Source organism: Podarcis erhardii, assembly GCF_964252035.2.
Source record: "Podarcis erhardii genome assembly, chromosome: 10".
In the NCBI taxonomy this organism is placed as follows: domain Eukaryota; kingdom Metazoa; phylum Chordata; class Lepidosauria; order Squamata; family Lacertidae; genus Podarcis; species Podarcis erhardii.
Genome location: NC_138500.1, coordinates 31,530,190 through 31,557,151, shown reverse-complemented (window position 1 = coordinate 31,557,151; position 26,962 = coordinate 31,530,190). Strand labels below are relative to the sequence as shown.

General features: G+C 42.3%; 1 protein-coding gene across 6 annotated transcripts in view; it reads right to left on the bottom strand.

Moving 5' to 3' along the window:
- TNRC6B (trinucleotide repeat containing adaptor 6B) overlaps nucleotides 1–25,337 on the bottom strand; it is a 149,899-nt gene extending 124,562 nt beyond the window's left edge. Inside the window, exons 1-4 of one of the 6 annotated variants that reach the window (XM_081877569.1) lie at nucleotides 25,318–25,337; nucleotides 3,352–3,519; nucleotides 1,129–1,250; nucleotides 71–597 (exon numbers count right to left, since the gene is read on the bottom strand). In XM_081877569.1, the coding sequence (XP_081733695.1) occupies nucleotides 71–597; nucleotides 1,129–1,250; nucleotides 3,352–3,504 (802 nt within the window). In that variant the 5' untranslated portion in view covers nucleotides 3,505–3,519; nucleotides 25,318–25,337. Of the gene's footprint in view, nucleotides 1–70; nucleotides 598–1,128; nucleotides 1,251–3,304; nucleotides 3,520–12,735; nucleotides 16,237–25,317 lie in introns of those variants that run through there. The other 5 variants (XM_081877566.1, XM_081877568.1, XM_081877561.1 and 2 more) reach the window with 5 other exon arrangements.
- Between the last annotated feature and the right edge of the window lie 1,625 nt (nucleotides 25,338–26,962).

Here is a 26,962-nt window from a genome sequence, read left to right as displayed (position 1 = left end):
GCATCAGCATTGAAGGGTGGTGACCGCTTGGCCCGTCTGAAAAATCCACTGCCGAACCTCTTGACTGGTTTGGAACCAGCTTCCCCATTGGCAACATCATCTTTCCTGAGGTCACGGATGGACTCCCTGGATTTGGATTTGGATTTTAATAGGGAAAATAGTTTCTGAGGACTCCGGTTTCCTCTGTTCAGGTCCTCAAGTGGAGGCTCAATATCTGGCAGCACTTGCTCCACCGTGATAAGGTCATTCAGAAAAGTTTGTAGTCGCCTATTGGACTCACTTTCTTCTTCCTGTGCTTCTTGAGTCCCTTGTGACTCGTGCCTCTGGCGGGAGGCCCAGCGCATCATTTCGCCTGGGGGAACTGCCACTACCAGTCCATACTTTGGGCTGATGGCCTTCCGGGCCACTGTAGAGGAGGAAAATCCCATTCTCCCGACGCCTTGGCGGAAAGGGCACGGAAGGTTCAGCTCCTTGTAGAGGTTGACCTCCTCCGAAATAGCATAGAGTTCACGGAATTCAATATCAAACATCTCCACATGCTGCCCGGTCAAGTACAAGACCATGTTTCTGTCTATGTGGGATGAGGTCCATGTGAAACTATCAAACAAGAGATATTGTTGTTAAAAGCATTGCAATCAGAAACAGTTACCCTCTCACATCTAAGCTCATACCATCTAGGAAAACATGTCGTAGTAATCAGGAAGCATATTTATTATCCAAGTACATTTGTTAATTTGTAGACACACATAGCAGAGAAAGTACTTGGAAGATAGACAGGTGACAGTCAAACATTTTTGTCATTTCTGTGTACATCTTTTCTCTTATATCCCTTCTTCCCCTCTTAATCCTGCTTCATATTGCTCACATACTTCTCTTCCTTTCTGCCTTTGTTCTGTGTTTCTTATTCCTCATGCTTCCCAATCTTGTGCATTTTTACTTAGAAAATTAGGCAACGTGAGAACAATTCTGGGCTAGATGGACCAAAGGTCTGACTTCATGTGTGAAACTAGGAACAAATTATTAGGCTAAGTTGCAAAAGGATCAGGACACATTTCATGTTCCAGTTATCAGAGGGAAAGTTACATGCATATATGTAAAAGGAACGCCCACCCTGAGTTAGCAACTGACCTGTACGATCCAGTAAGAACTTTTTCACCATCCACCATCAGGAAGCGTGTCGCCAAGTTGCCTTGGATCTTCCCTGATGGCATGTAGAACCCAGCTCCAGTCACACAACGCACACGGATATTCTGACAGAAAGAAAAAGCACAGTGTTGTTGTTGTTGTTGTTGTTATTTAGTACGCTTCATCTGAAGATCACAGAGCAGTTCACAACATACAAAGACAAAATGAGAACCCAAAATACATAATAAAATTAAAATAAACCAATAACCTCCCCTCCCACAAACACATGTAAAAGGTCATAGAATGTTAATCAGCCAAAGGCCTGGTTACAGATAAATGTTTTTGCCTGGAGCCTAAAGATATGTTATGAAGGCGCATTCCACAACAAGGGAGCCATTGCAGAAAAAGCCTGTTCATGTGTTGCCACTCTCTGGACCCTTTGTGGAGGAGCCACACAAAGAAGGGCCTCAGATGATGATTTCAGGGTCTGGGTAGGTTCATATGTGGAGAGTTGCCCCTTGGAGTGTTTTGGTCCTCAGCCCTTTAAGGTTTTTTAGATCAAAGCCAGCACTTTCAATTGGGCCCAGAAACTAATTGGCAGCCAGTGCAATTGGGCCAGGATCGGTATAATACACTCAAACAATCTTGCCAAAAGGCGAACAACCTGGCTGCCAAATTCTGCACCAGCTGAAGTTTCTTAACCGTCTTCAGAAAGAAAGAAAGAAAGGCAAACTTATTTGAGCCTTGAAAAGTAGTTGACTGGTGAAGAATGAGAACCTTCATGATTAGAAACACCCTAATTTAGGGAAGGTTCTTTGTACCTGAAAAAAAAGTGGTGATGATTATCAACAATAATAATTTCCATAGTATGCTGAATATAAAAAGTGCTTGACAGTTCTTACTTCATTCATCTGAACAGCTCTGAAAAAGTAGACAATGGGCATTCAAATGTAACAGTTGGGGGAACAGAGGATCAGAGACCATGCATTGCAAAAGGCTGACCAGATCTATAAAGGTGAAAGTCAGTGAACAAAGATGCTATTCAGTCTTAGAAGAAAGCAAGAGCACCTCTTCATGTAATAAAACTTGTGGGAATCTACAGAGAATGTTTAAACTGAAGAAAGAAAGAATCCGCACACCTTTTTTTGCAGAGAGAATGAAGCAAATACCAGAGCATTACAGAGCACTGCAGCTTAGGCTGCAATGCTGAGGACAATTATTCAGAAACAAGGGCTTCTGAAACCAGTGATAATAAATCCTTATGCACATATGGACCTCCATCTTTCTTTTCATACAAAATTGCTGGGAACCACACTCTGCCATCATCTAGCAATGTTCCCAGTGCCATTCTGAAACAATTTTAGAAGCAACTGGCAGCTGCTGCTGAGTATAGAAGCTTGCCTTTCTTTCATGTTAAAAAGGAAAGGAAAAGGTGGAAAGGCTGCCTCATAAAGTGGTACTCCACTATCTGAAAATGTTGCAACCTTTGCTCGAGTCCCATTAAGATTATAGTAATTCTCCCTGCGTCTTCACTAGAGGACAAAGGTTCCAGCGAAGGTGGAGAAGTGACTTGTGCTCAACCCTGCTTACAATATAAGTCACGTAACAATTCTATAATAATTTTAATGGGTCTGTGACCATACGATAAATCACTGACTGATTCCATAATAAATAAATAAATAATAATTCATGAACAAGATGTGCATAAAGTCATGAAATGTGAAACAACCACACAAAAAGACTGCTCATTAATAGTTCCTCATCATCATGGAAAAGTGACATGTGGGGAAGTGCAGGCTTCTGTCCTGGGCCCGTTGTTATCGAGCATCTTTATAAATGACTTGGATGAAGGAATTGAAGGGATGCTCATCCAATTTGCCGATGACACCAAACTGGGAGGGATGGCTAATTCCACAGAAGGCAGAATTGGGATTCAATATGACCTTAACAGTTGGAGAACCAGGTCAAAACTAATAATGAATCCCAATAGGGACAAATGCAAGGTTTTACACTTAAGACAGGAAGAACCAACTGCACAAAGAGAAGATGGAGGGGACACCTGGCTAGGTGATCAGTGGCAATAGAAGGTGAAGAAAGAATCAAGTCCAAGTCCTCTATCAATACAATAATTATTTACTGTAATCTACTCAAAATTTATATTAAAACTGTGCTTTGATACCTCTCAGCTATGATTCTCATTAATCACAGTGCACATCATCAGCTCACCCGGATATAGAAATCACTCAGCTCCATGCCTTTGCACATTTCCAGGAAAAATTTAGAGCCTTCTTCGTCCAAGATTATATAAACGGGGATCCGACGCTTGTATGATGCATCTACGATATCCCGGAAGATGTCCCTGTCAGTGAACTGGTCCATGACTACTGCAATGATCTGGCCACAAACAGAAAGAGAACAAGCAGTTATTTTAAAAAGCAATACTGCAATAAGGCAGAGATTTCTGTCCTTATGCCACCAGGGCTTATCACATACACCCATGACACACTACACGCTATGAAAAACATATGCTTCAACATATTCAGGAGTACATTATTTGACAGCGTGGTTTTTACTGCCTGAACAGACAAGAAAGCTGGTTAGTTCTTGTTCAGAGCCACCCTAGGGTTTTCACTGAGTGTTCCATGTTGAGTAGTGTCTGAAAAACACAGTATTTGCTCTCATCTAAACTGCATGACCTGACTTCTCACAATGATTTGACCCGTTTTCTGGAAGTGACGTACCCACCCTCTCCCAGAAACCCAATCTAGTATTCATCCACCTAATAGGAATCATAGTCAACCCCTAATGCAGGATTTAATCAAAATATCCCCCCCCCTTTTAACAGTCCTCACCTTTTTAACAGTCCTCACCTTCTCAATGAGGTGGAATGTTACAATTGATCATTTTAGCAGTTAATGGTAATAATGAGCTCCACCAATGCAGGTGTCCATAACTGAGTGGTAGAGCACATGCTTGGGCATGTAGAAGATCCCATGTTCAATTCCTAGCGAAAGGATTAGGTAGCATGTAATGCAAAAGAACTTGGACTGAGAGCCATTACTCATCAAAGCAAACAATACAGTGGTACCTCGGGTTAAGTACTTAATTCGTTCCGGAGGTCCGTTTTTAACCTGAAACTGTTCTTAACCTCCATTGGAGGCCTCAGAAATGAATACCGCTGGTTCCATACTGCAGTGGAAAGAGATTTTAAAGTATGTCTCCCCTCCCCCCCCAAAAAAAGTGTTTTTAAATTGCTTCTTTCCTATCTTTGGGTAGTGATATGTAACATTAAGTGGATTTTTATAGAAGTTCTATATACATTCAATGTGACTTATACCCAAGTGTAGTGCACATGAGCTCACTTGTTTTTCAGATAAACTACACTATTTTTGGATTAGTAATACTTATTTGAAAGAGCACCTATTTTGCTATATTGGCCCATCCTTAATATCTAAAATACATTGTACAAGTTTGTGTTACAAAAACTGTTTGAACTCAAATACTAGCAACACTACTTATTAGTCCTGCTTTGGGGCAGATTGCCATTAGCTGCGTTCTCCTTCTAAATTAGAGGCATTTTCTTTGGAAGTCTTGCCTGCGCAAATCTTGCAGGGCTGCCAATCCTGATGGAGGTCAACTGGGTTTCAGAAAGGTTGGAACTTGTTAAATACTCCCCTTAATGAAGACAGGATCATACAAGCAGAATAGAGGGCCAGCAAGAACAAGTGAGAAACAGGGAGGTGTTCTACAGACCTAGAGGCCAATCTGCACTGCTACATACATTACCTGTTGAGGAAATGCATTACCTTGGAACTTGAAAGCGTCATAGAGCCCAGACACTGCTTATTAAATAGGATCCCTCTTTCTTTGCTTTGGGGGTTTTGATGTACCCTGCATCACTGGATTCTTACAACAAAGGCAACCATCTCTTTTTATGTATTTGGGCGTAGGACTGAGAAACAATGTACTATTCCGCATCCATAGCTAAATTACTTAGCCTTTCTAGATTATGTGCAACTCTAACTAGAGCTTGGTGGTGGAACAGCACACATTTTGTAAAGGTGATACCTCTCATAAGAGGTATAATAGAATCAGTATGTTTAACAGGATGGCAGATAATCTGGAAGATAAATCAACAAAAGCAAATGGAGGGAGACAAATTTCAAATGAAAATAATTCAGCACTCCCTCTCTCAGCTTCCTCTTCACTGCAGAACTGTACCCTTCTGCAGCATGTTAGCACTATACCAGAGGGAATGAAATCCCAATTCTCCAAAACATTATTTTGAAGATTATCTGAATGGAGGTCTCTGTCTCACCTGCGTGACTGTTTGTGGTGAGTTTTTTGGCAGTAGGTTTTCCTTTAGGATATTCAGATGTTATGGTATTCCTTAACATACCTCAATTCCCAAAAACAGCTCAGATTAAAAATTACTTGCATATGCCTACAAGTGTAGACCAAGTTATTTTATCTCCACAAACTCTGTGATGTAACATTTGTACTGTACTTAAGATAATCATAGAACTGTATTCCAACAATGCAAAACATACTACTGTTCTATCCTCTCCACCCCCTCCCCGCTTCCTCAAAATCAGCTCAAGGGGGTTGGTGGACCCTCTAGAGCAGATTGGGGGAGAGGCATAGGAGGAGACGAAATGGAAGTCACATTGCATGAGTGAAACTCCGTATGCTCTTGCACAGAACTGGCTACAACCCATTGAGGTAGAAGAGATTCACAAGTTTTCTAGCATAACCCCCTGCCAATGAAGGAAATTCAATGCTACAATATCTCTGCTTAAAATTCCCTAATGAGGGAGAGTACACCTCTCTCTATGGCAATCTGTTCCACTAAAGGGCAGCTTAAATTGTTAAGGAATTTCTTCCTAATGTTGAGTTAATATTTCCTTGTAATTTGAACCTGCTGGCTCCTACCCTCTGGAGCAACAGAAAATGAATTTGATGAAAGCTACCATATCACCTCTTAATCATCTCTTCTCCAGGCTAAACACACCCAACTCCTCCAAACCTTCCTCATAGGACTCACGCTTTAACACAGATAATGGCAGCAAACATCTCAGCACTTCTATAGGAGTAAAGAAGAGCCTTAGGATGTGGTAACATGAGCAGTTATTACAAAAGCTGGTTGCTCTCTTAAACGCTGGGAGGAGCGCAGAAAGAAGAAATGCCATAGTACTCCTGCATCAGCACAACTGGACGCCTTCATCTGCCCCAGCTGTAACAAAACAGGTCTCTTCTGTATTAGTCTCTACAGCCAGAGCAGGCGCTGTAACTCTCCAACAGCTTGACTTCACTTCTGAAGGCGCACTCTTCCATTGTCTCACGAGACAAACAGATGCCAACCTATTAAGAAAACTGATTACTCTCTTAAACGTAACCACCTTCAGAATGCTGGGTGGAGATTTTCCCACTTTTTAAAGTCAGCAAAAAATATTGAAATTATTAAAATGAACACACTGTAAACCAGTGTATCAGTGGCTGAAATATAAAGCATTGCTATGGCTCAAGCAAGAATGATTACTCCAGTGGTAGATATTATATAGCACTGGGAGAGCAGGCGGCAGAAAGAGACAGAAACAATATGGGGATAGAAAGAGGGCTTGGTTTTCAAATGACAGGGTATATTCAGAGGAAAATATTAAGCCCCATTTCCAACAGAAGACAAATTGAGAAGAGTTGGAAAAATTATAGAGTTGAAGGAAGGATGCAACCTTTCCTGGTATCCAAGTTGACTCTAGGCAGTTTCCCAATGCTTTGCAAGTACTTCACTAAGACTGTAATCTACAAATCACCCATTCTTAAAGCCATGAAAAAATTAGCTGCATATGACATTCCTGTAACATGAAATCCTCTACATTTTTTTGCCACTGGTCTGCTTCCCAGGAGACTTGTGTAGCCAAAAGGTCATGCATCAGATGAGCAGACTCGAGACTGAAAAATCTGAAGAGGAAACCTTTAGTATACTGAGAGTTAATGTGTTCCATTTTAAAATTCCATAGCATCTATATAAAAACTCTTACTAAAGCCATCAATAAAACAGCATTCACAGAAGGTGGAAACAGACTCAGACATAATATTCCAGTCTCCATCCAGTGATCGCAGGTGGGGTTTACTTATGATAACAAATGAGTCTTTAAGGCCTCCCCTAAAGCCTGAAGAATAGCTGCCCACTGCAGCTCTACTGAAAGGGAGTTCCAAAGGCAAGCAGCCAGTGCAGAAAAGGCAGAGCCAGCCCAAGACATTTTGGCTCCTGAAGCAAATCACAAAATGGTGCCTCCTCCCAGTCAGGGAATAAGGAGTAAGTGAGGATCTACATCAGGAAGAAGGATGGAAGAAGACCAGCAACACCTCCTATTGACCAACAGGCCACTGTAAAGGCAGCATGGGAGGGGGGCGCTGCTGAACAGATGACAGATCCAACCAGCAGCAGGAACGGGCAGTACAGTCCTTGGAGGCTATACCTGCTGCCCCTGTGGATGCAGCTGCCTGAGGTGGTCGCCTCACCTTGCCTCATGGGTGGGCCAGCCCTGAAAAAGGCCATCTCTCTTGTGAATGCCCACCTCACAGACTTCGAAAGCAGACACACCAAGAAATCCTCTGATTAAGATCTCAATGTGCAGGCAGGAACCTATGTATATATGTATCTATGGCTACAAAGCAGATTTTTAAGATGCAATGGCACAGTTCAATGAAGGGAAATATGTCAGCGGTAAAGTACATGATTTGCATGTATGAGGTCCCACCTTCAACTCCTGGCACCTCTGGATTGGGGAGGGAAAGTTTCTGGTCTCAAATCCTGGAGAGCTACTACCAATCAGTGCAGAGGAAACTGAGCTAGACAGACCACTTACGTGACACGGTAAGACATCTCGAGTTTATTTTGATTACTAATGAAGTGGCAAGAGATACACAGAGGCTTCACTGAGCACCGGTTTAATAACACTAAACTTCATCGGTGCACAGTTAATGGAAAATAACTCATTCCATGAACTTTACTTTGCATTTACTGGCTTCTGAAAATTTCTGAGGCATACAGTTTATTTTTGCATTAGCTGCAATAAATGAATTTCCATTCAGAGCGGAACTCTAGCCTCCTCAGTCTCAATTATAAGATCAGAGAAGGTCCCTGGAAGCATGCAGTGTCCTAGGGAAAGGCAAAGTAACTCCACTCTCCTGGCCAACAACAAGCATGAGAAACCAAAGTATGTCTGGCACAGCCTACACTGACCCGTCCACTGTATAGACCCAGCAGAGACAAGCAAGAGTTAAAGCACCTCACTTGTCTAAACAAGTATGGAACACTACTCTCAGGTCCTGACAATGAAAGCTGTCTGGAAATGCCTCCAATGACACTTGAGAAGGAAGCCAGGAAATCTGAACAAGGATCAAAATAATCAGGAGGCAGAGAGAAAGGTACTGAGAATTCCCAGTCCTGCTCTCCCTGTCATGTTCCAAGAGTGAGGAGGGGGCAGGGCTAAGCCAGCTTTGGGTTTGTTGGATCCTGAGACTGTCTTAGTGCTGCCACACAATGGCATCAGGCCTCATCACACACCAGCCAGGAGCTGGTGCAGCAATTGGGTCCCGACCCTACCCTCTGCCATGGCCTCAATGAGCGGCACGACTGCAGATGCAATGGTGGTCCCACCACTTTGGCTTTAGTTAATTAGTTAATAATACACTGTAGTCATGAACATAGTATATCCATTGCCAGGTTTGTACAAATTTAGATCCTGACATGGATAACCAGCATGTTTTCTCTAAGGACCTTTCAGGTTTGGATTAAATGGGCAATGATATTAATTAGCACCAGGCTTGTCCTTGCTTAAACCACTACAGTATCATCCAGTCTTTAGGATCAAAGGGATATCTTAGGATATTGTGTCATGGAAATCCTGTAAACTATGTTGCTTAATGGGTTATTATACAGAAACAGTTCCCTTTCTATAGCTGATATGAAACCATATAGAGGTGATAAAACCTTTCCCTGGCTACTGGGCTGTCAACTGAGGTCCTTTCTCATCAGTCCCACTACTAAAAGAGATGACACTAGGTAATGAACTCCTTTTGAACAATCAGTTAAAGACATGACACAGGCACTGGTCTCTATATTGTACTTATAAAATTCCTTATTAATGTCTCTTTTGGGGCCCAGAGTCAAAAGTTATGGTGGGAATCCAGTTGGGACATACAGAAGTTTGTAGTCTCAAAACCAATAGCCCTCTTTCAGGTTGGTACATGGTTAGTACCTTACTCAACGACAGCTCTCCTTTGTGCACCCAGGTACATATTCATAGTGTTGGAGGGGCTGCTGTGCAGTTGGCACATATAAGCACATGTGGGCTGGCTGATTTTTGGAATAAGGTGTTTGCTGAGATCTCTTTGATAACTAAACAAATTATTGCTCCATCTTTCCACCTGGCACTTTTGAACCTGTGTATGGAAACAGCAGGATTTGAAAAGCAAATAACTTATCTCTTAAGCCTGGGGCTCCACTGCCAAATACTGTAAGACCTCCAGTCTTACCCATTTGGATTGCTGGTACTCGAAGGTTTGGCAAATTGCCCTCCCTGACATCAGCTAAAAGTATCTAAAGGCTGGGGGTCGAATGACTGCAAAAGTATAGCTCATCTAAGACTTTATAGAACCTTTACTCTCAATAATGATGGAGCTCACAGGTGAATAATACTTTCATTTGAACATATTTGTAAAGGGAATCTTTTCTCCTTTTTGAAGATGGGAACATGTGCCTGCCTCTAGTCTGCAGGGACATTACCAATTCTCCAAGAATTCTCAAAGACAAAAGCTCTGAGATTACACCTGCAAGCTCCTTTAGTACCTTTGGGTGCAGCCCATCAGGCCCTGGAGATTTGAATTCCTTTAAAGTACTTAGGTGTTCCCTTACCACCTCTTTTCCTATCTTGGGCTGTAACTCTCTCCTTCCATTGCTTATTCTGTTATGGAATTAGATTAATGAAATGGAATTAGATTAAATTGAGTCCATTAATTTCAGTGGGTCTACTCTGAATATGGCTTGGCTACCAACCAATTAAAACAAGATTACACATCCAAGGGTGGATACAATAGTAATTTTCATGTACTGTATATACAATTGCATATTGCATCACACCTTTAAAATTCATATGAATTAATTAATCTAGAACTCTATACTAACAATTGTGTAATTAGAATAGAATACTTACTACACAATCCTGACAGTCTCCAGGAAAAGGATGTCTGAGGTGTTACTACTCTGTCTTATGTGAAGTTGAGTAAGCAGTGCATGCTCAGTATTTAGGCCTAAGACTGCTATCCACAAAAGACATACATCAGAGTACTCATACTTTTATGGAATACAGTTTAATTTTAACTATATGAGTAGCACAAATGTAGTGGTGGTTAGAATATTGGGTTAGCTCAGTGGTAGATCTCTGCCTTGCATACAAAAGATCCCAGGTTTAATCTCTGGCATCTCCAGGTAGGGCTAGAAGGACTCCTGCCTGAAATCTTGGCAGAGGAGCTGCCAGTGAGTATAGATAATACTGTACAGGCTAAATGGTCCAATGGTTCTGACTTGGTATAAGGCAGCTTCCTATATTCCTAGTATTAAGAAGGTCAGGACTTGAATGCCTGCTCAGACTCATGAATGTCAATGGGTGACCCTGGCCCAGTGCAATCCACTCTGTGTTTAGAATAGAATTGTAATACTGTAAATAGAAGGACCTTGGAAATCAGAAAGTTCAATTCCTTGCTTAATGAAGGAATATTGCAACTACTGTACAGTATCTCTGACAGAATGCAGTAGTCTCTACTCAGGTGTCCCTAGGGAAGGAAGTATGTGTTATCGTATTCAACAGCATCTACTGAAGTAAGTGTGCACAGGGTCGCAGACTTATTCTCTCAGTCTAGTGGAGTTCATGGGATTCTTGTGAGAGTATCAAAGGTGGTGGGGAGAACCACATGACACTTTGAACAACAACACCACCACCACCACTACAAATGTAGTAGAAATAATAAGTTCATTTGTGGTATTTTAACGCCATACAAGTCAAAACAGAATCTAGAGCCTTCAAATGAGGTCATAATGATTAAAATTGGCTCCTCTAAGTACCAGTTATTATAATTTTAGGAAGTTCTTAAACATACTATAAGCAAATTGTCTAGGAATATTTACTTCTGAGTAATTTGCGGGGTGCCCTTAAAGTTGTTAGTTGCCCTCTATTAAAGAAGACATTTCAGCCAGTTTTCCTGTCTAGAACCTATTTTATATTTCACACTTCCTCAGACTGTCTTTTACTTCAGTGCTCTTCAAAACTTCCAGGATTTTCCCTATATAAAAAAATGCCTTTTATGACCAATGTCTTATGACTTAGTCTGTTCATGGCTAGGCCTATTTACAAGAAAATAAAGTCCACTAAACTCAGTGTATTTAAGTGTGTCTAAGACTGTGGCCCAATAGAAGGATGCAGTCCTTGACAGGTACATGCACCACAATCCTAAAACACAGAGAAAGCAGTGGAGATATGTGTGAGTAGCTGCTGGATTTTATATTTTTTTTCACCCAATATTTGTTTCTTTATCCCAGCAGTCCTTGGTGTATTGGCTGGAGTATCATTTACTCCAAATAATCCAGTTTCTTCCCCAAAGAATCCTGGGAGCTATATTTTACCCCTCTCAGAGCTATACTTCACAGCATCCATAAACTACAGTTCCCAGGATTCTTTGCAGGAAAGCCATGACTGTGTGATAGTCTGATAGTAAAGCATGTTTTAAATGTATGGTGAGGATGTGAGGACTTAGAAGACCTAATTTCATGTCTCTACGCAGCCAGACTCACTAAATAATCTTCAGCCACTCGCCACTTCTAGGCCCACCCTAACAAAGTGTTGTGAGGTATTAAGGAAATGGGGAAAACCCATTAGAGGAAGTAAGGGATAAAAGTGCCATAAAACAAGTAAGCGGAAAGGGCACAACCATGGCTGGTTAGTACTTGTACACCTGTAATTCATTTCAACGTGACCTGAAGAGGAGAGCACAACAGATTGTAGATTTATGGTTATTATCAAGTGCCCTTCCTCTGAAGAGGGCATGTGATTGCAGCATATATTCTGCAGGAGAAATCCATGTGGCATAATGAAGGAACTTCTTGGATGAAAAACTCAAAATACAGGACACTACAAAATCATGTTGGGGCTTGTCCTGTGGAGTTGGGTCGTTCCATAATAAGGCAAATCTATGAGGTCCCTTGGGCTGCGTTGCCTTGCAGGGGCTTGGACCAGACGACCCTCAGGGTTCCTTCCAACTCTACAATTCTATGAGAAAGGCAACCCTTTAAAATAAACTAAAAAGTTGCCTGTTAGCAGAAGAAAGGCGCACGTGCTTGTTTATTACGGTAGGAGAAGCGGCCTTGGGTCCTGAGGAGCTGAAAACGAACTTTGCCCAAAGTAAGAAGTTTCCTCTTGATGCCTCAGTCCCCTTTCACCTAAAAACACTCAGACGTGACGCGCCCCCCTTAATCCGCGTTTCTAAAGGCACGAAGCAGGCGGCTGTCGAGGCCTCCGAAGAGGCGCGCCTTCCCCCAGGCGAGATACCCACCTTCTGCGCCTGCTGGATCATTTCGCGCGCCACTTGCTTGACGTGAGGCGCGTTGTCTTCCTTGCGCGGGTGCGTATACAGCCCGAGGCGGCTGACTCCCCGGTAGAAAGTGTTGGTCCAGCCCATGTCCAGCGGTGGGATCTCGGTGTCGGACCTCTCGGGCCAGTAAGCCAAGGACAGGGGCTTCCCCGAAGGGCCGACCACCGGCTTGCCCCCCTCGAGGTGGGCATCGTAGGCGCGCCAACCGCCCCGCAAGGCCTGCAGCTCCCGGCTGGAGAGGAAGTCTCGCAGCTGGTCCTTCTTCAGGCGCTCCTTGTACGCCTTCTCCCCCTTGGCCAGCAGGACTTCCAGCGCCCTCCGCTGCTCCTCGCTGTAGTAGTAGCGCGGGTGGTGCTCGCTGACCCGCTCGTTCACGTGAGCGTCGTCCAGGCACAGCAGCTGAGAGTCCGCCATTCTCCCGCCGCCGCCGCCGCCACAGCCACGGCTCCTTCAACTGCCGAGCTGCCAACGACACCTGGAGCCCGGCGAGGCGGGGAGGAGCCGGCATGTCCCGCCTCGCCTCACCTGGGCCGGCGCTCGCCTCCAGCAACGCGCTGCGCGGGAGCCGCGAAGTCAGCAAAGGGCCGCGGCTTGAGGCGCGCGTCTCATGCTCCGCGTGGGAAGACCCAAAAAGGGAAGGAGAAGCCAAGCGCGCCCCGCTGCGCTCCAGGGCTTTTTTTAGCCTGACTTCGGCCCTTCTGACTTCTTATTTTGGCCAAGACTAGAGGGACGCTGACATCCACACACCATCAAAATTTAATTCATATATTCAATTATTATCTGGCCTGTTACTTTTACTGCTCTCTTAAAGGATTTTCTTGTAATGTGAAGTTGTACTTTATATTTGTACGTGTTCTGTGTTAAGCCAATTCAGGAGAGCTCTGTCCTAAGAGGTGGGCTGGGTGGGTGTGTTATGCATGAAAGCAGTTCATATTTTATTATTTACTTGTTGACCCGAGAGTGTTTTTAACCTGCTTGCCAGCCAAAAAGGCACCCAGAGCAACTGGCATACAATCCGTTAAACAAAGACAGTCCCTGCCTGCAGGCTTCGTGCAGTCAAAAGGACGCAGCACGAAAGGAAAAAAGGATGTGGAAGGGAGAAAAGCAAATCCAGGGCCCAACTTAAATTCGTTTTGCCGGTGATATTCTGACATTTGCTTTAGTCTGCAATCCTGCACCCACCTACCCAAGAGTAAGTCCCAATCATTTGAAGTAATTTGTGAGTAGACATGTGTAGAAGTGTATATTTATTTTATTATTTATTTATTTATTACATTTCTATAGTGCCCTTCATTCCAAAGATCACAGGGCGGTTTACAATATAAAAACACAAAAATACATACCGTAACAACAAATGAAAACAATAACGCCTCCTATATAATTACTATTTATTACATTTTTCTTGTTTATGATTCCATCCTTTAATGAATTCTTTAAATAAATGCATAACAGCAGAAACTACTTTTAAAAGTACTCCAGTCCAATAGATCAATGTCTGCCCTGTTATTTTTATGGCAGCCATTCTATAGGATTCTCTATGTAAATCTCACTGCAGTTACAAGGGAACAATTTGGTCACTTGTGTCAATAGGTACAGCCTGGTACAGCAGTGCCATGCATGTATTGCTGTGTGGGAGAGCCCAGTTCCTGATGGATTGCACTCTGCCCCCCCCCCCAAGTGCTCTGTGATTTTTAATGGCACTACAGTTGCTAGAAGTGGGAGGAATTGCCTTGTATGGGTGGATAAAAGGTATTCTATCTTTATCTTACAGTGTAAAATGCTCTGATGGGGTAGTATCATGTCAAACTGGAGTCTGAGCTGAACCGCTCATTGCATGTGCTGGACAAGTAATATTTCTTGGGAGAAGATGATGTAAAATTGAGAGAGGAAAATAGCAAACATTTTGGCTTGCAGGATTTATTTGTTTTATTTTTAACAACCTAGATGGCTGGGCTGTCTGACAGGCTGCTCAGTAGAGAGGAAAAATCGAGAGGTAGATGAATTACATGGCAAAGGTTGGTAAGGCGGCAAATGTGCTTGATAAATCAATTTATATACAGATTTGTAGTTTGTCAAATATGTTTGCTATGGCACTGGTGCATCAGTGTGTGCTTATTTGCCATGTGCATTCATTGTACACTTAGGCCATCTCGTAACAGTCCACTTTTGTGGCAAGATCACTAGAGAGCATCACTTTGTATCTCTGCCTTTTAAAAGAAAATAGATGTGCCTGTACCAATGCAAAAGGGAAATTCCAAATTTAACCATGCTGGATTGGACCTACAGGATGGGGCGGGGGCATACATTTAAACAGCTTTTGCTTCTACTAAAGCCAGTGAGATCAATACCTTGATCCTTACTTTTGTGCTCCAGGCCTTTAAAACTGCTGCTTTTAACTGTTCTTATGGTTCTATTTTCTTTTATACTGTCCAATAAGCAAACAAACATTTGTGTTGTCATCTGCTGGAAATATAATGTATTGTGGTGTTGTATGGGGTGTTAGGGGAGAGATGGTACCTCTGGTGGGGGACACACTGTGCTCCTGGGGTAGTTTGTCCACCTTTGTCCACCCTACACTTAGCTCTCACCTGTGGCTCCTAGAAGCTGTCCACATGTGACAGTGGCCACACCCCAGGAAACAGCTTTAACTTGCCAGCTAAACCAGGTGAGGGTAGCCAATGGGTTTTCAAACCCTCGGTAACTTAGGGGTTTCCATACAGCAGAAATCTAATCGTTCCAGTAATTAACCCAAGGCAGACTCATTGTTTAACTCATTGTTAAAATGCATTTCCCCATTTCCCATTTCTGATGGAAATATATTTTGTTTGGATTGTGAATACATTGTGGAATGTAGTTGCACAAGTATCAGGTCACTGGTTGGCTAATGTCTGCTCTGTCACTAGTCATGAACTATGCAACTCTTCCTGTCTCCAAGTCTAATGGCATTTTGTGAGTTATATAGCCTATTTCCTATGTTTTCCTGTTAAATTTTAGAGGATGACTGCTGTACCATTGCCTAAACCAGAGAAGCCACCCTTCAATACACCATGATTTCCCCTGCTTTGTTTTATAGGCCTTTTCCTCCTCCCCTTTTCTAGCATTTCAACACTCTCTGCTTCTTGCTCCATACATTGCACCTCACCCTGTAATATAGGATTGCTGGACTGTCCATAAAGGCCATAAAGATGCCACAGAAGTATGTTTTAAATGAGTCATCTGGTTAAGCCCTAATAATTTAAAACAAAAATAAATGGAGATGAACCAAAATGGCACCCTTCTGACTGAGTAACAATACTAATTTAACTATTTTGTTGTTTGAAGTTCACAGAAACCTTGGGCTTCTGTCTTCCATACAGGTGTGCTTCGCCGCCTGCAGGTAATTAGACCCAGGGACTTAAGAGGGATTGTTCACATAAATTAATTGTATGCAAATAATGAGATAGAAGGCCAAAACCTGGCCTGTTCCCACTTCTTGTAAAAGTAGTCCCATTAAGCTTCAGATGTGTGGCAGCTTGAACATATATGAAAGCTGCATTGGACTGTCTAGGCCAGTATTATCTGTCTGGTTTGAGACAGGTGTTTTTCCCAGCCCTGGTACTCCAACCAGAGTTGCCGGGGATTGAAATGGAAACCGCCTGCATGCTTCCCTACTGGGCTGTGGATGATTGGAAGCCTGCCTCCGATCGCCAATTTCCCCATGAGCCACGCTGTACAGGACTACAGTCTCAGAGAGGCTTACGAGAAAAAAATACAGGGCATACGAAATTTGCAACATACAAAACATGTTCAAAACATCAGGAAATAAAGATATTAAACCATTCGTAGTGCCAAAGCCTCCTGAAATAAAATTGTTTTAACCATGCACAAGAAACCACAGTGCCTGCCTGATTTCTAATGGGAGACAGTCCCATAGAGTTGGACCCACTATAATGAAGACATGATTCCTCATTGACATGAGTTGTGCTTCTGGTCCGTGGGAGAACCGCTAATAGGGAGTCCCTATAGATGATCTCAGTAATCGGTCTGGGACTTATGGGGCCTTTGTGAATGAAACTTGCCAAGTCCCACCAAACAACGCTGTGGCAAGAAGAAGAGCTGTTCCCATGGCACAAGGCTTTTTACGCACAAGACTTCAACATTTTTTTGCCTAAATCAGTTTGTAATCTGAATGTAAAACATACATGGAAAATAATGCACATCTAAGTTATAAATGTCTCTTCTGCTCTTCATTCCATGTTAACATAAGCAAAAGCTGCACATAAGTAGCGAGAGAGAGGCTCCGAAGTGGCCATTAAAGTCTTACGGGCAAAAATGCTTCTAATTCTGCTTTACCCTCTGTTCAGTGGAAGGCTCTACCCATCTGTTCTGAGTTATCTACTACAGTACAGGGATGGAGATAAACCTTATTTTTCAGCAGGCAATAAACCTGAAGATGCGAAAAGTACAAAATAATGTATTCTGTTCCCTCCTACTACGTTTTTAATTGGATCCATTTCTTTACATGCCATCTACTTTTTATCACATTGGCTTTAACAGGAATGGGATCAGGAGATGTATGGAGTAAATAATAGAAAAGAAGGCCTATTTCATGCCTTTATATATGCTGGTTTTCTCCCAGGCAAATCTTATTAGCTGTATGCTTATGTTCCTGGCCTGGTTCCAGATAATTCCCAAAGCTACTAAAATGTCCTTTCAAGAAATATGGCCTCTCATTGAAATCTTCTCATTACTTAGCTTTGAACCTTCCTCTGCCAAATGCCTCCCACGTATATTCTGGTTACTTGGCCCTAATTACTTCACTTTACAGCGGCTTGCAGGTTGTGTACTACTAGATAAAAGATGTGACACCTTATATTTAACATTTAATTGTAGCTGTGTTTGTCTTTAGTGTATGTGTCCCTTGCCATTCTCTCCTGTGTAATTTTAGTCCCTAAATAGCCTGCCTCATGATATATTCTTAGTTAAATTCCCTAGTGGTTCTTTTCTTTTCCTCCTTGTAGCAATTTTCGTCACAAACTCTTGCTATAAAACTTTTGATACCCAGTTCTTCAAATGCAAAATCCTCATTTGCTGCCTTTTCACTTTAACAGCTAGCTCCCTGCTCCACTTCAAATGCACCAGTAAACAGTTTCCATGCTAAAAACAACTAGTGTAATATGCCAAATAAAAGCGAGCTTTGAGAAGGAAAGTGAATAGTGATTAGGATGAGATACAAATCTCTGAAGAACGGTGAGGTTCATACCTTTGGTCTCATGCTTTGGCAGTAACCCAAAAGTTTATGGTCACATGTTTGGTTGTGGTTAAGAACATAAGAGCCCTGCTTTTTCTGAGTATCACAGTATTGCCCTTGAGGTCTTGTGATATCATCTCTTTGAAGCTGGAGAATTACTAAGAATTCCAAATAGTAGCATATTTCACCAGAGGCATTTGAACATTGTTGTCATCATTCATATATATATATATATATATATATATATATATATATAATGGTTTGCCATGTGGTTGACAACAAACACTTTTTAAAAACTGTTATTACCCTCCAGTACCAATAATTATTATTCTTCCCACGGACTGTGAATGCAATCAACAACCTCAGTGTGTAGCTCCTTTTTTCTTTGTATGTTTAATTGTCATTTCATTTCATTTCAAAAATGTTATTTTAAAAAATATTTCTTTTCTTTAAACCCTTTTAATTTTGAAAGAAAAGTATGTGCATATGATAAATATATAGAGAGTGACCCAAACAATTGTCATAATAAATACTTCCAATACATCTGATAACAACAGGGGCATCCACTGAGCTAACAGAGGCAAGGATAAGAAGGACGGGCAAAAGGGGCCAGATAAACTCATACTTTGATGGAATGAAAATCCAAAATGGTTCTTTGTTCGTGTGTGAAATAAACTTACACCAAATTGTTGCAAAATCCTCTGGGGGTGCCTGGCCTCTGAGAGTCCTTAAATGATGGGTTAGTGTTTCCAAAATGGCAATAACCTTGCCTTTGAATACCCCGTATTCAAAGTAACTTATGAGGAATCTTTCCAGCTCTGTGAAATGACCAGTTGAGCTGCAACAGTTAAATTACTAGCTCTTTCTCCACAATATACATTCTTCTTCTCAAACACTGACAACAAACATTACTTGGGGACCAATATCAAGTTTCCCCCGATTTCTTTCACCACCTGTTTCCCAAAGGGTCTAGACAAGTCCATCAGAGTTGCCAATTAGTCCCCGTCTCATTTAAGCTCTGCCATCGCACAGCATTGCTTGACCCCTGCAAGCAACAACAAAGTATTGTTACCTGCCACCCCCAGTCTCCAAGTGGTTTGAGATTCCAGGGAGTTCATGGTGCGCCTTACCCACCAGGGTCTGCTTCCTTTGGAAAATGAGGCACAGTGAAGACTGTGGTGTCTTTATGATATATGGTTTATTCACACATAAGCAACCTGAGCCTATAATGATGGGGTCCATAGCATTCATACCCCAAGAGGTTCTGCTTTCTCCCATAATCACAGCAGTCTTGAACCTAAGCAGACTCCACCCACTGCCCTCAAACATTAATCTCGCCTCCTGCAAATGCGACAGACTCAAAAGTAAGACGGACCACTTTGTGCATTATGACATTCGAAGTGCACTTATCAGGCACTTAAAATGATGGATAAAAAGGGAGAGAGATGACAGGAGAAAGAAAGGATGTTATAGTTTCTTGTGCCAAACTTGGAACAACAAAGGAAAAGGTTTGTCATTTTCTTCCATGTGAGGTGAGGTTAATGGGAGTAAATGAACTGCCCATGAAGGAGCTATTAGTTGATCCACTGCTGCCAACCCTATACACGTTTAATTTAACCTTGAGAGACCATAAAAAGAATCTGCCCTGCTTGAAAGGCATCAACATGTAGTTGTAAAAAGAGGGACACTCATCCCACAGACTGAGATTTAGTGTCAAGAAGTTCTCGTGATTATTTGGTGGAAGCCTGTCTAATTTTGCATCATGTTTCCCCACAGTTGCCAACCACAAGACCCAGCTCCCCAAAATAAGATGTCAGAATGTTCAGTTTAGCCACCAAAGAATTGAAGAAAGCCTGAGGAGTTTTTGACTGTTTAGCTCCCTTTTATTTTGCATGTCAATGATGAAAGAATGCATGTCAGCACACTAGTGCAATTTTGTACGTTTTGTTTATACTAATTAAGAGGGGTGGGAAATTGATAGCTCACTCTGCAGTGTGGGAGCTGCCAGTATAATGGCAAAGCTTAAACCTAGGTTATACAGACTAATTATGTTAATATACAACCAACCCTATGTCAGGAATGTAAAATACACATAGCTATTATATTGCTTTGCTTCTATGTTCCCTTGTTCTAGTATACTGATAGATTTAAAAATGTGTGTCTTGGGAACCAAAGGTGCCAGTATTTTCCTCATGATACTCACTTTGCTCCCTTTTCCTACATTTTCAATTTTATTGCACAAGCTGAAAACTAAGAGCATTAGAAGTCTGTTGCCTGGTTGGTCCTACCGTCTGGCAGGTGTTTGCGGGTCTAATTTTTGGATCAGGCATGCAATTACCAATAAGTGGAGACATTACTGTGTCTTAGTTGGTATTCCTATTACAGCACAAAGCCTTTGATCTGCTAAATGGTCAACAGAGACTGAAGTGCTTAGCTATGTCCAAAAGCGAAAAGATGCTTATATATTAAACTGGTTGTATGGCAGATGCCTCTTAAGAAGATTTTGCATATGCAATAGCTGAACAGTCAGCACATTTACAGCAGTATTTAGTAAAGTTTCACAGCTGTTTACACAATAGCCTGCAGTGTTTTAAAAGCAAGTCCCTCAATGAAATGAGAGAACTTGTATATAATCATTAATAGATGAAATTGTGCTTTAACATCCCATTCTAAAGCAAGAGGGAGAACAAGCAAGCGGTAGGTCCTCGGTGTGGAGAAGTCGGGGAAATGCTGTTGGGTGACACAGAGAAGGCAGAACTACTCAACACCTACTTTGCCTCTGCCTTCACCCAAAAGGAACGTGATGCCCAACCTGGTGATAACAGAATAAATGGTGTAAGGAAGGAGCTGCAGCGCAAGATAGGAAAAGAGGCAGTAAGGGAACACCTAGCTACTTCAAATGAATTTAAATCTCCAGGGCCTGATGAGCTGCATCCAAGGACCTTGCGGATGTAATATCAGAGCCCTTATCTTTGAGCAGGGGTAGGCAACCTAAGGCCTGGGGGCTGGATGTGGCCCAATAGCCTTCTATATCCGGTCTGCGGACAGTCTAGGAATCTGTGTGTTTTTACATGAGTAGAATGTGTCATTCCACCCATGCAAAAGTTGGAGGCTTCTACACAAATACACATAGTCTTCTATCCTTCATCCAGGCAAGTAAGAGGCATAAAAACATCCCAGCCAGACAATAGCCCTCCAGGAGGATGTGCAGGAGGTGTGGCCTGGGGAGGGAGCATAGCTAGAGTCCCTAAGGCAGATAGAGTGGTTTGGAGGGCCATATTCAGTCCTCACCAAGCCTGAGGTTCCACCACCCCAGCTCAAGACTCCTAGGTCTAATCTAAACAAAAAGGAGAGGGGATATAGTTATGTGGCAAGACAGAGGCTGACAGGTTCTTAACTGAAGGAAGAAAAAGTGTCAGATGTTTTTCTACCTGTCTTGCTGCTCAGCCTCTGGCAGAAAAAGCAAACTGCTGATTTGGAAAATTGCTCTAGTTGAGTCACATTGTTATCACATGACCTCTCTCTTTCCATCTATAACCCAGGAAAACCAGGCTTTTCATCCCTTTCTTCACCTCCTGTTCCTATGCAAAGGGGTGAGTTGTGGATCTGACTGGGGAGTCCTCTAATGGGAACAAGAAAGAACAAAAAAGGCTTTCAAGCCAAATGTTTCTTGGAGGTTCTTAAATTGGAGATAGCGCCCACAGGGAATAAGTCTGAATGTATGTGGTCTTTTGCTTGTTCTTCTAGTGTTTTCAGTATAGGTAATTAAGGTAAGATCTTTTTTTCCTTTAAGCATCACTGTTACTTTATGGCGCTAATAAATAAATTCACATTTGTTTTTCATTTATTTCACAAAGTCTTCATTCTTTCCCTCATGGCAGTGTTTCAGTTGTTGTTAAACTGTGAGATATATCAGCTGCTGGCATTTGGGAATGTTTCCTAACATGTCTGGGGCTAATAAGATTTGTAATCCAAAACATCTGGAGGGCACCTGGTTGGAGAAGGGCACTAGACAGTTTAGAAATGCTGGCAGGGATCCCATGTGTGCTATACATTTAGAGCAGTATCACACAACTTTAAATAATAATGGCTTCCTCCAAAGAATCCTGGGAACGGTAGTTTGTTAAGAGGGCTGAAAGTTGTTATGTAAAGGTAAAGGGACCCCTGACCATTAGGTCCAGTCGTGAACGACTCTGGGGTTGCAGCGCTCATCTCGTTTTATTGGCTGAGAGAGCTGCCCTACAGCTTCCGGGTCATGTGGCCAGCATGACTAAGCCGCTTCTGGCGAACCAGAGCAGTGCACAGAAACGCCATTTACCTTCCCGCCAGAGCTGTACCTATTTATCTACTTGCACTTTGATGTGCTTTCAAACTGCTAGGTTGGCAGGAGCAGGGACCGAGCAACGGGAGCTCACCCCGTCGTAGGGATTCGAACCGCCAACCTTCTGATTGGCAAGTCCTAGGCTCTGTGGTTTAACCCACAGCACCACCCGCGTCCCTGAAAGTTGTTAGGGGACGGACTCCTATTCCCCTCCCAGATTTACAACTTCCTGAGCGGTTTAACAGTCAATCTCTCTGAGAATTGTTGCTCCATGAACTGAAGAGGAGTTACCTAACAACTCTTGGCACTCTTAAACTACAGTTCCAGGAATTATTTGAGGGATGCCATGAGTCTTTAATGTGGTATGATACTGCTTTAAATGTATAGTACAGATGGTGCCATTGTCCCTTAGGGGCAAAGCAGTTATTTTACTTTTGTAGATTATAGCTGCTAGTTATGTCTCAACTCTGTAGGGCTTGATGTTGATGGAATTATTATAGTAGAGATGTCTGATTTCCTCCTCCTCTTCCCCAATCTCCATAGCAATTAAAGTTCACTATCTTATACCTGGAAAATCCAGTTCTTCACCCATATAATGCATTCATGGCCATTTTAATTGCTGTAATCAATTAAATTTAAATTAATTTGCCCTGATTTATCAAAAAGCTCTATATGGGTACTCTTCTATGATGCTGAATGAAGGATGAGGTTGATTTATAATTTAGTAAGGGAAAGCTACCACTCACTGACAGAGGAAATGCACATTAATTAATATTTCCTTTCTTGTTTTCTATTGCTCTAACTTCCCAGAAGCAAAATAACATGAACTCTCAGCAACACTGATTAAAGTCTGCTCCTCTAATCAACTGGATACAGCATATATTTAACTGTACAATCCCAACACTGTACATATTCTACATCAGGAACAAGGTGGTGGTGGTGGGGAGATAAAGATAAATACTGGGATCACCTTGCCCCCTGGGTGGCCTGGCCTTGCTGGACCAGGGTTTCATGCAGGTTTCAACCTCAGGAGGTCATGTGGCATGCCTTGCCTTCTCCTAAGCTCTTTATTTGTTGGGGAACTAAATAGGCCACATGGCTTTTATTTGACCTCAATCGGAATTGCTTACAGAGCAAATTACATTTGTGCAACAGGCAAATTGGAACAAATAGCACCAGTACCTGAATGAGTCAGCATTTTATTAAGGAATAAACTGCAGAACAAATATAGCATGATGATTATACTAGGAATGTGTCACACATAGTAGTACACAGTGGTGTTTTTCTTTCTTTCATAATCAGTGGATGCTATTTCAGCGATCCAGAGCATAAGGCTTTTGCTTGTTTTGTTTAAACGTGCTAGCTGCATTGTATGCATGTGGAGGGAGCAGCATTTATAGGATTGAAATGTGCTATTGAAGCTCTTCAGTAGATAAAAAGCATGTTTTAATCTGGTTTTTAGTTTATTGTGGATTTAAATTATGTTTTGAATACTTTATTGTTTTTAAACTTTCTGTTGATAATTTTATTGTTTGGTGGTTTTCATTGTAAGCAACTTTGAGATTTCATTGCCATCAAATGATACATAAATTTTGTGAAATAAATAAATGTCAGCTAGCCTCCCTGCAAACAAATCACAATGAATGCTCAACAAACAAGTTGTCTGGCAGCTTCCATTAAAAGCAATCACACCCATTCAAGCTTGGAGACTCCACCCAAAAGGTATACACAACCTCCTCTTGCACTCTGCACTCATTGCCTGCAGAGGGAAATTCCACCACTGTCATCTACATTCCTTTCACTTTTAGTTTGTACGAGGAAAAGCCTCACCCTAAAAATAGGCCATTGTCAAATAAAAGATAATGGAAAAAAACACCTGCCACTCCACCAGCTTGTCAGTCATTCTGAGAACAACTCTCTCTGTTGCGTGTGTGTGCCTGGAATGGAAACACCATTCTTGCCTCATACTCTCCATAGGGCTTCCTTCCACTCTGCCCTGTGTCTCTCTTCAGCCTCCACAAGTTAGTTTTCCTAGCAGACCTGTTTTGCATGTTCAGACCCAGAGACCTCCCCCCTAAATAAAAACACATTTGACTCAAATTTTAGTTTTGGTTTTTGGCAGAATTTAGGCCACAACTTTATTGATTACAGAATAGTGAGTGGTTGCATAGGCTCTGGTTCGACTAGCTCCCTACACCGTTGCAGGTAGTGCTGACCCACGGCACCAACATACATCAGCCAAGGGTGAACACCTGAGGTAGGTGGAAAGCCCAGGAACAGACTCTGTCCATTCTCCCAGATGCTCCCCTGGACTCAGGCCCGGGCACAACCCCTTCTCGGGGGTTGACCAAACCAAGTTGAGTCCCTAGATTCCTTTAACGGAATACCCTTCACATAAGGATGGCGAGACCGTTCTCCCATCCCTATCACCTGAACCAGTGCCTATCCGCAACCTTACAAGTTGTGACGATTTGCTACGCGGCAAGTGAAACCCAAATGGCAACAGCCAATCAGAAAAGTGGGGAAAATTCTTGCCATGCCCCTGTCCCAACGACAGATGACACACAACGGCATAGCAAGGTCAATCACAAAATACCCTAAATATAGGGAGAGGTGTTTGCACGAGCCGAAAGAGAATCTCTGGGTCACATGCAAGGGATTAAATAGGTCCCTCAAATCATTTAGGCTTCACCCCATTGGTCAGATTACACCCAGCAACGAGGGACCTACCAATTCGGGTGTTGTGGCTATCCAATAGACCCATCCAAAACCAGGAGGTCGGTCTCCAGGTCTCACCCCGACACATGCCCTCTTTTAGGGAGGACACGCTTTAGCGTTGCAGTTGGTACCTGCATCTTGATTCACTGCTCCATTGTCTGAGCTGAGCTAGTGACTAAACGACATTTTTTATTTCGTACTATAAGCCTGCACCATGCATGAAGTAGCAACCAAACCTGGCCATGTGCCAGATATTTAACTGAAAAATGCATACTTTACATTTGCCCTCTTCCCCCAACTTATGCTGCAATCTCCCTTTTTTCTGTTTCAACTCCTTGGCAGCCTAAGGTCATCCTGTGGAACAACCTTGTTAGCCGTTTCATTGCTGTTTCGTTGTATTTTTCTCAATAAAAGACAATTTTTTTTAGGAAAGCCCTGATCTCATATACTTCCCATCTGTTATTTGTTCCTGCCTGGTCTGCCAAGGCATAGGCTTCCTCTATGATTCTGACTCATTCATTGCCAGTCTAGCTTCATATGTGTTTTGTTTACATATTCATATAATAAACCTTGTATTTGTGGACTCTATATTCCGATTTGTTGACCTGGTTTACACAAGATACTGAGCCAAATTGTGCAAATATGAAGGCTTCTGGAGAAGATCTACTTTGATCTTCTCTCATGCTTTGTGCTACACTGCACTGGACTAAGCCAAGATTTTGATTAGCATGTTGTCTAGGGCTGTCATACATTACCGGGATTTCAAAGGCGGAACTGATGTCTGGGAGGGGGGGAATTAAAAAGCTCAACAATTTTGGGGTGTCCTGGTTTTTACTTTTTGAAATATGGCAACCCTAAGTCTGAACAATAACTAAAAAAAAAAAATTCCCACAAACAAATAGGTACATATAGTGTGTGTGTGTGTGTGTGTGTGTGTGTAGAGGAAGAGGAAGAGGGGAAATCACAAAAGAACAATCAATGACTACCCTGTCTGGAAAACAATATGCATTTGTGGTTATGCTCTCTCCTTACTAACCATGAGCTGTAACCAAACCAAAAGCTTTGACTTGGCATGCCATCCAAACTCTAGGAGACTTTCCTGTTGTTAATCCTCCCTCCAGGAAATACCACTTCTTGCTGTGGCGTACCATGACCTAAGCTAACAATGCAAATTGTGTTCCTTAGGTGTACATGTGGAACAACTAGGCACTTATTTTCTGAATCACTTCCCATGAAACACCCCAAAGCAAATTATCAACAAAAGCATCAGCAACAGAACATATAGGTTGCCACAGGCCCCATACACTAAACTTTCTTTAAAAAATATAAATAATCAAATCATATAGCCCACCTAAAAAAAAGTTATTAAGCAAAATGTGCAGGTACCCTTCTTAGCAACTTTTGTGAAATGAAGCAGTCACTATGCATCCCTGTGTGACCACTGCACTCCAAATGGTTTTAAAACACACAAGTGCTCATTTTAGGTGTTCAGGATTGGTCTGCATGTGGTTTTGCTGTATGTGGTTGATGGCATAACCATAACAGGGAAATAGAGAACACTTGCTGAGCATGAGTTAATATAGTTCTTGTCAGTTGACACACCTGAAGTGTTTGACCCATATTGAGATTATGGCTCATCACCTGGAGTAGTGTGGCATCTTTTGTCCCTTGTCTACATGTCCTTTGAAACACCCTCTCACTGCATATCAGATGGGTGCAATCTCTATTATCTTCTCAGCACCTGTTGGAGAACTTGTTCTTCCAACAAGCAGATATTCCCTCGCCCTAGGTTTTTATTTACATTGGACTAGGGGTGTGTGTGTGTGTGTGTGTGTGTGTGTGTGTGTGTGTGTGTTTCTCAAGAGCCACTAGCCCTTTGGGACAAGTGGCTACATTTCAAATGTTGAGAGAGTGAAATC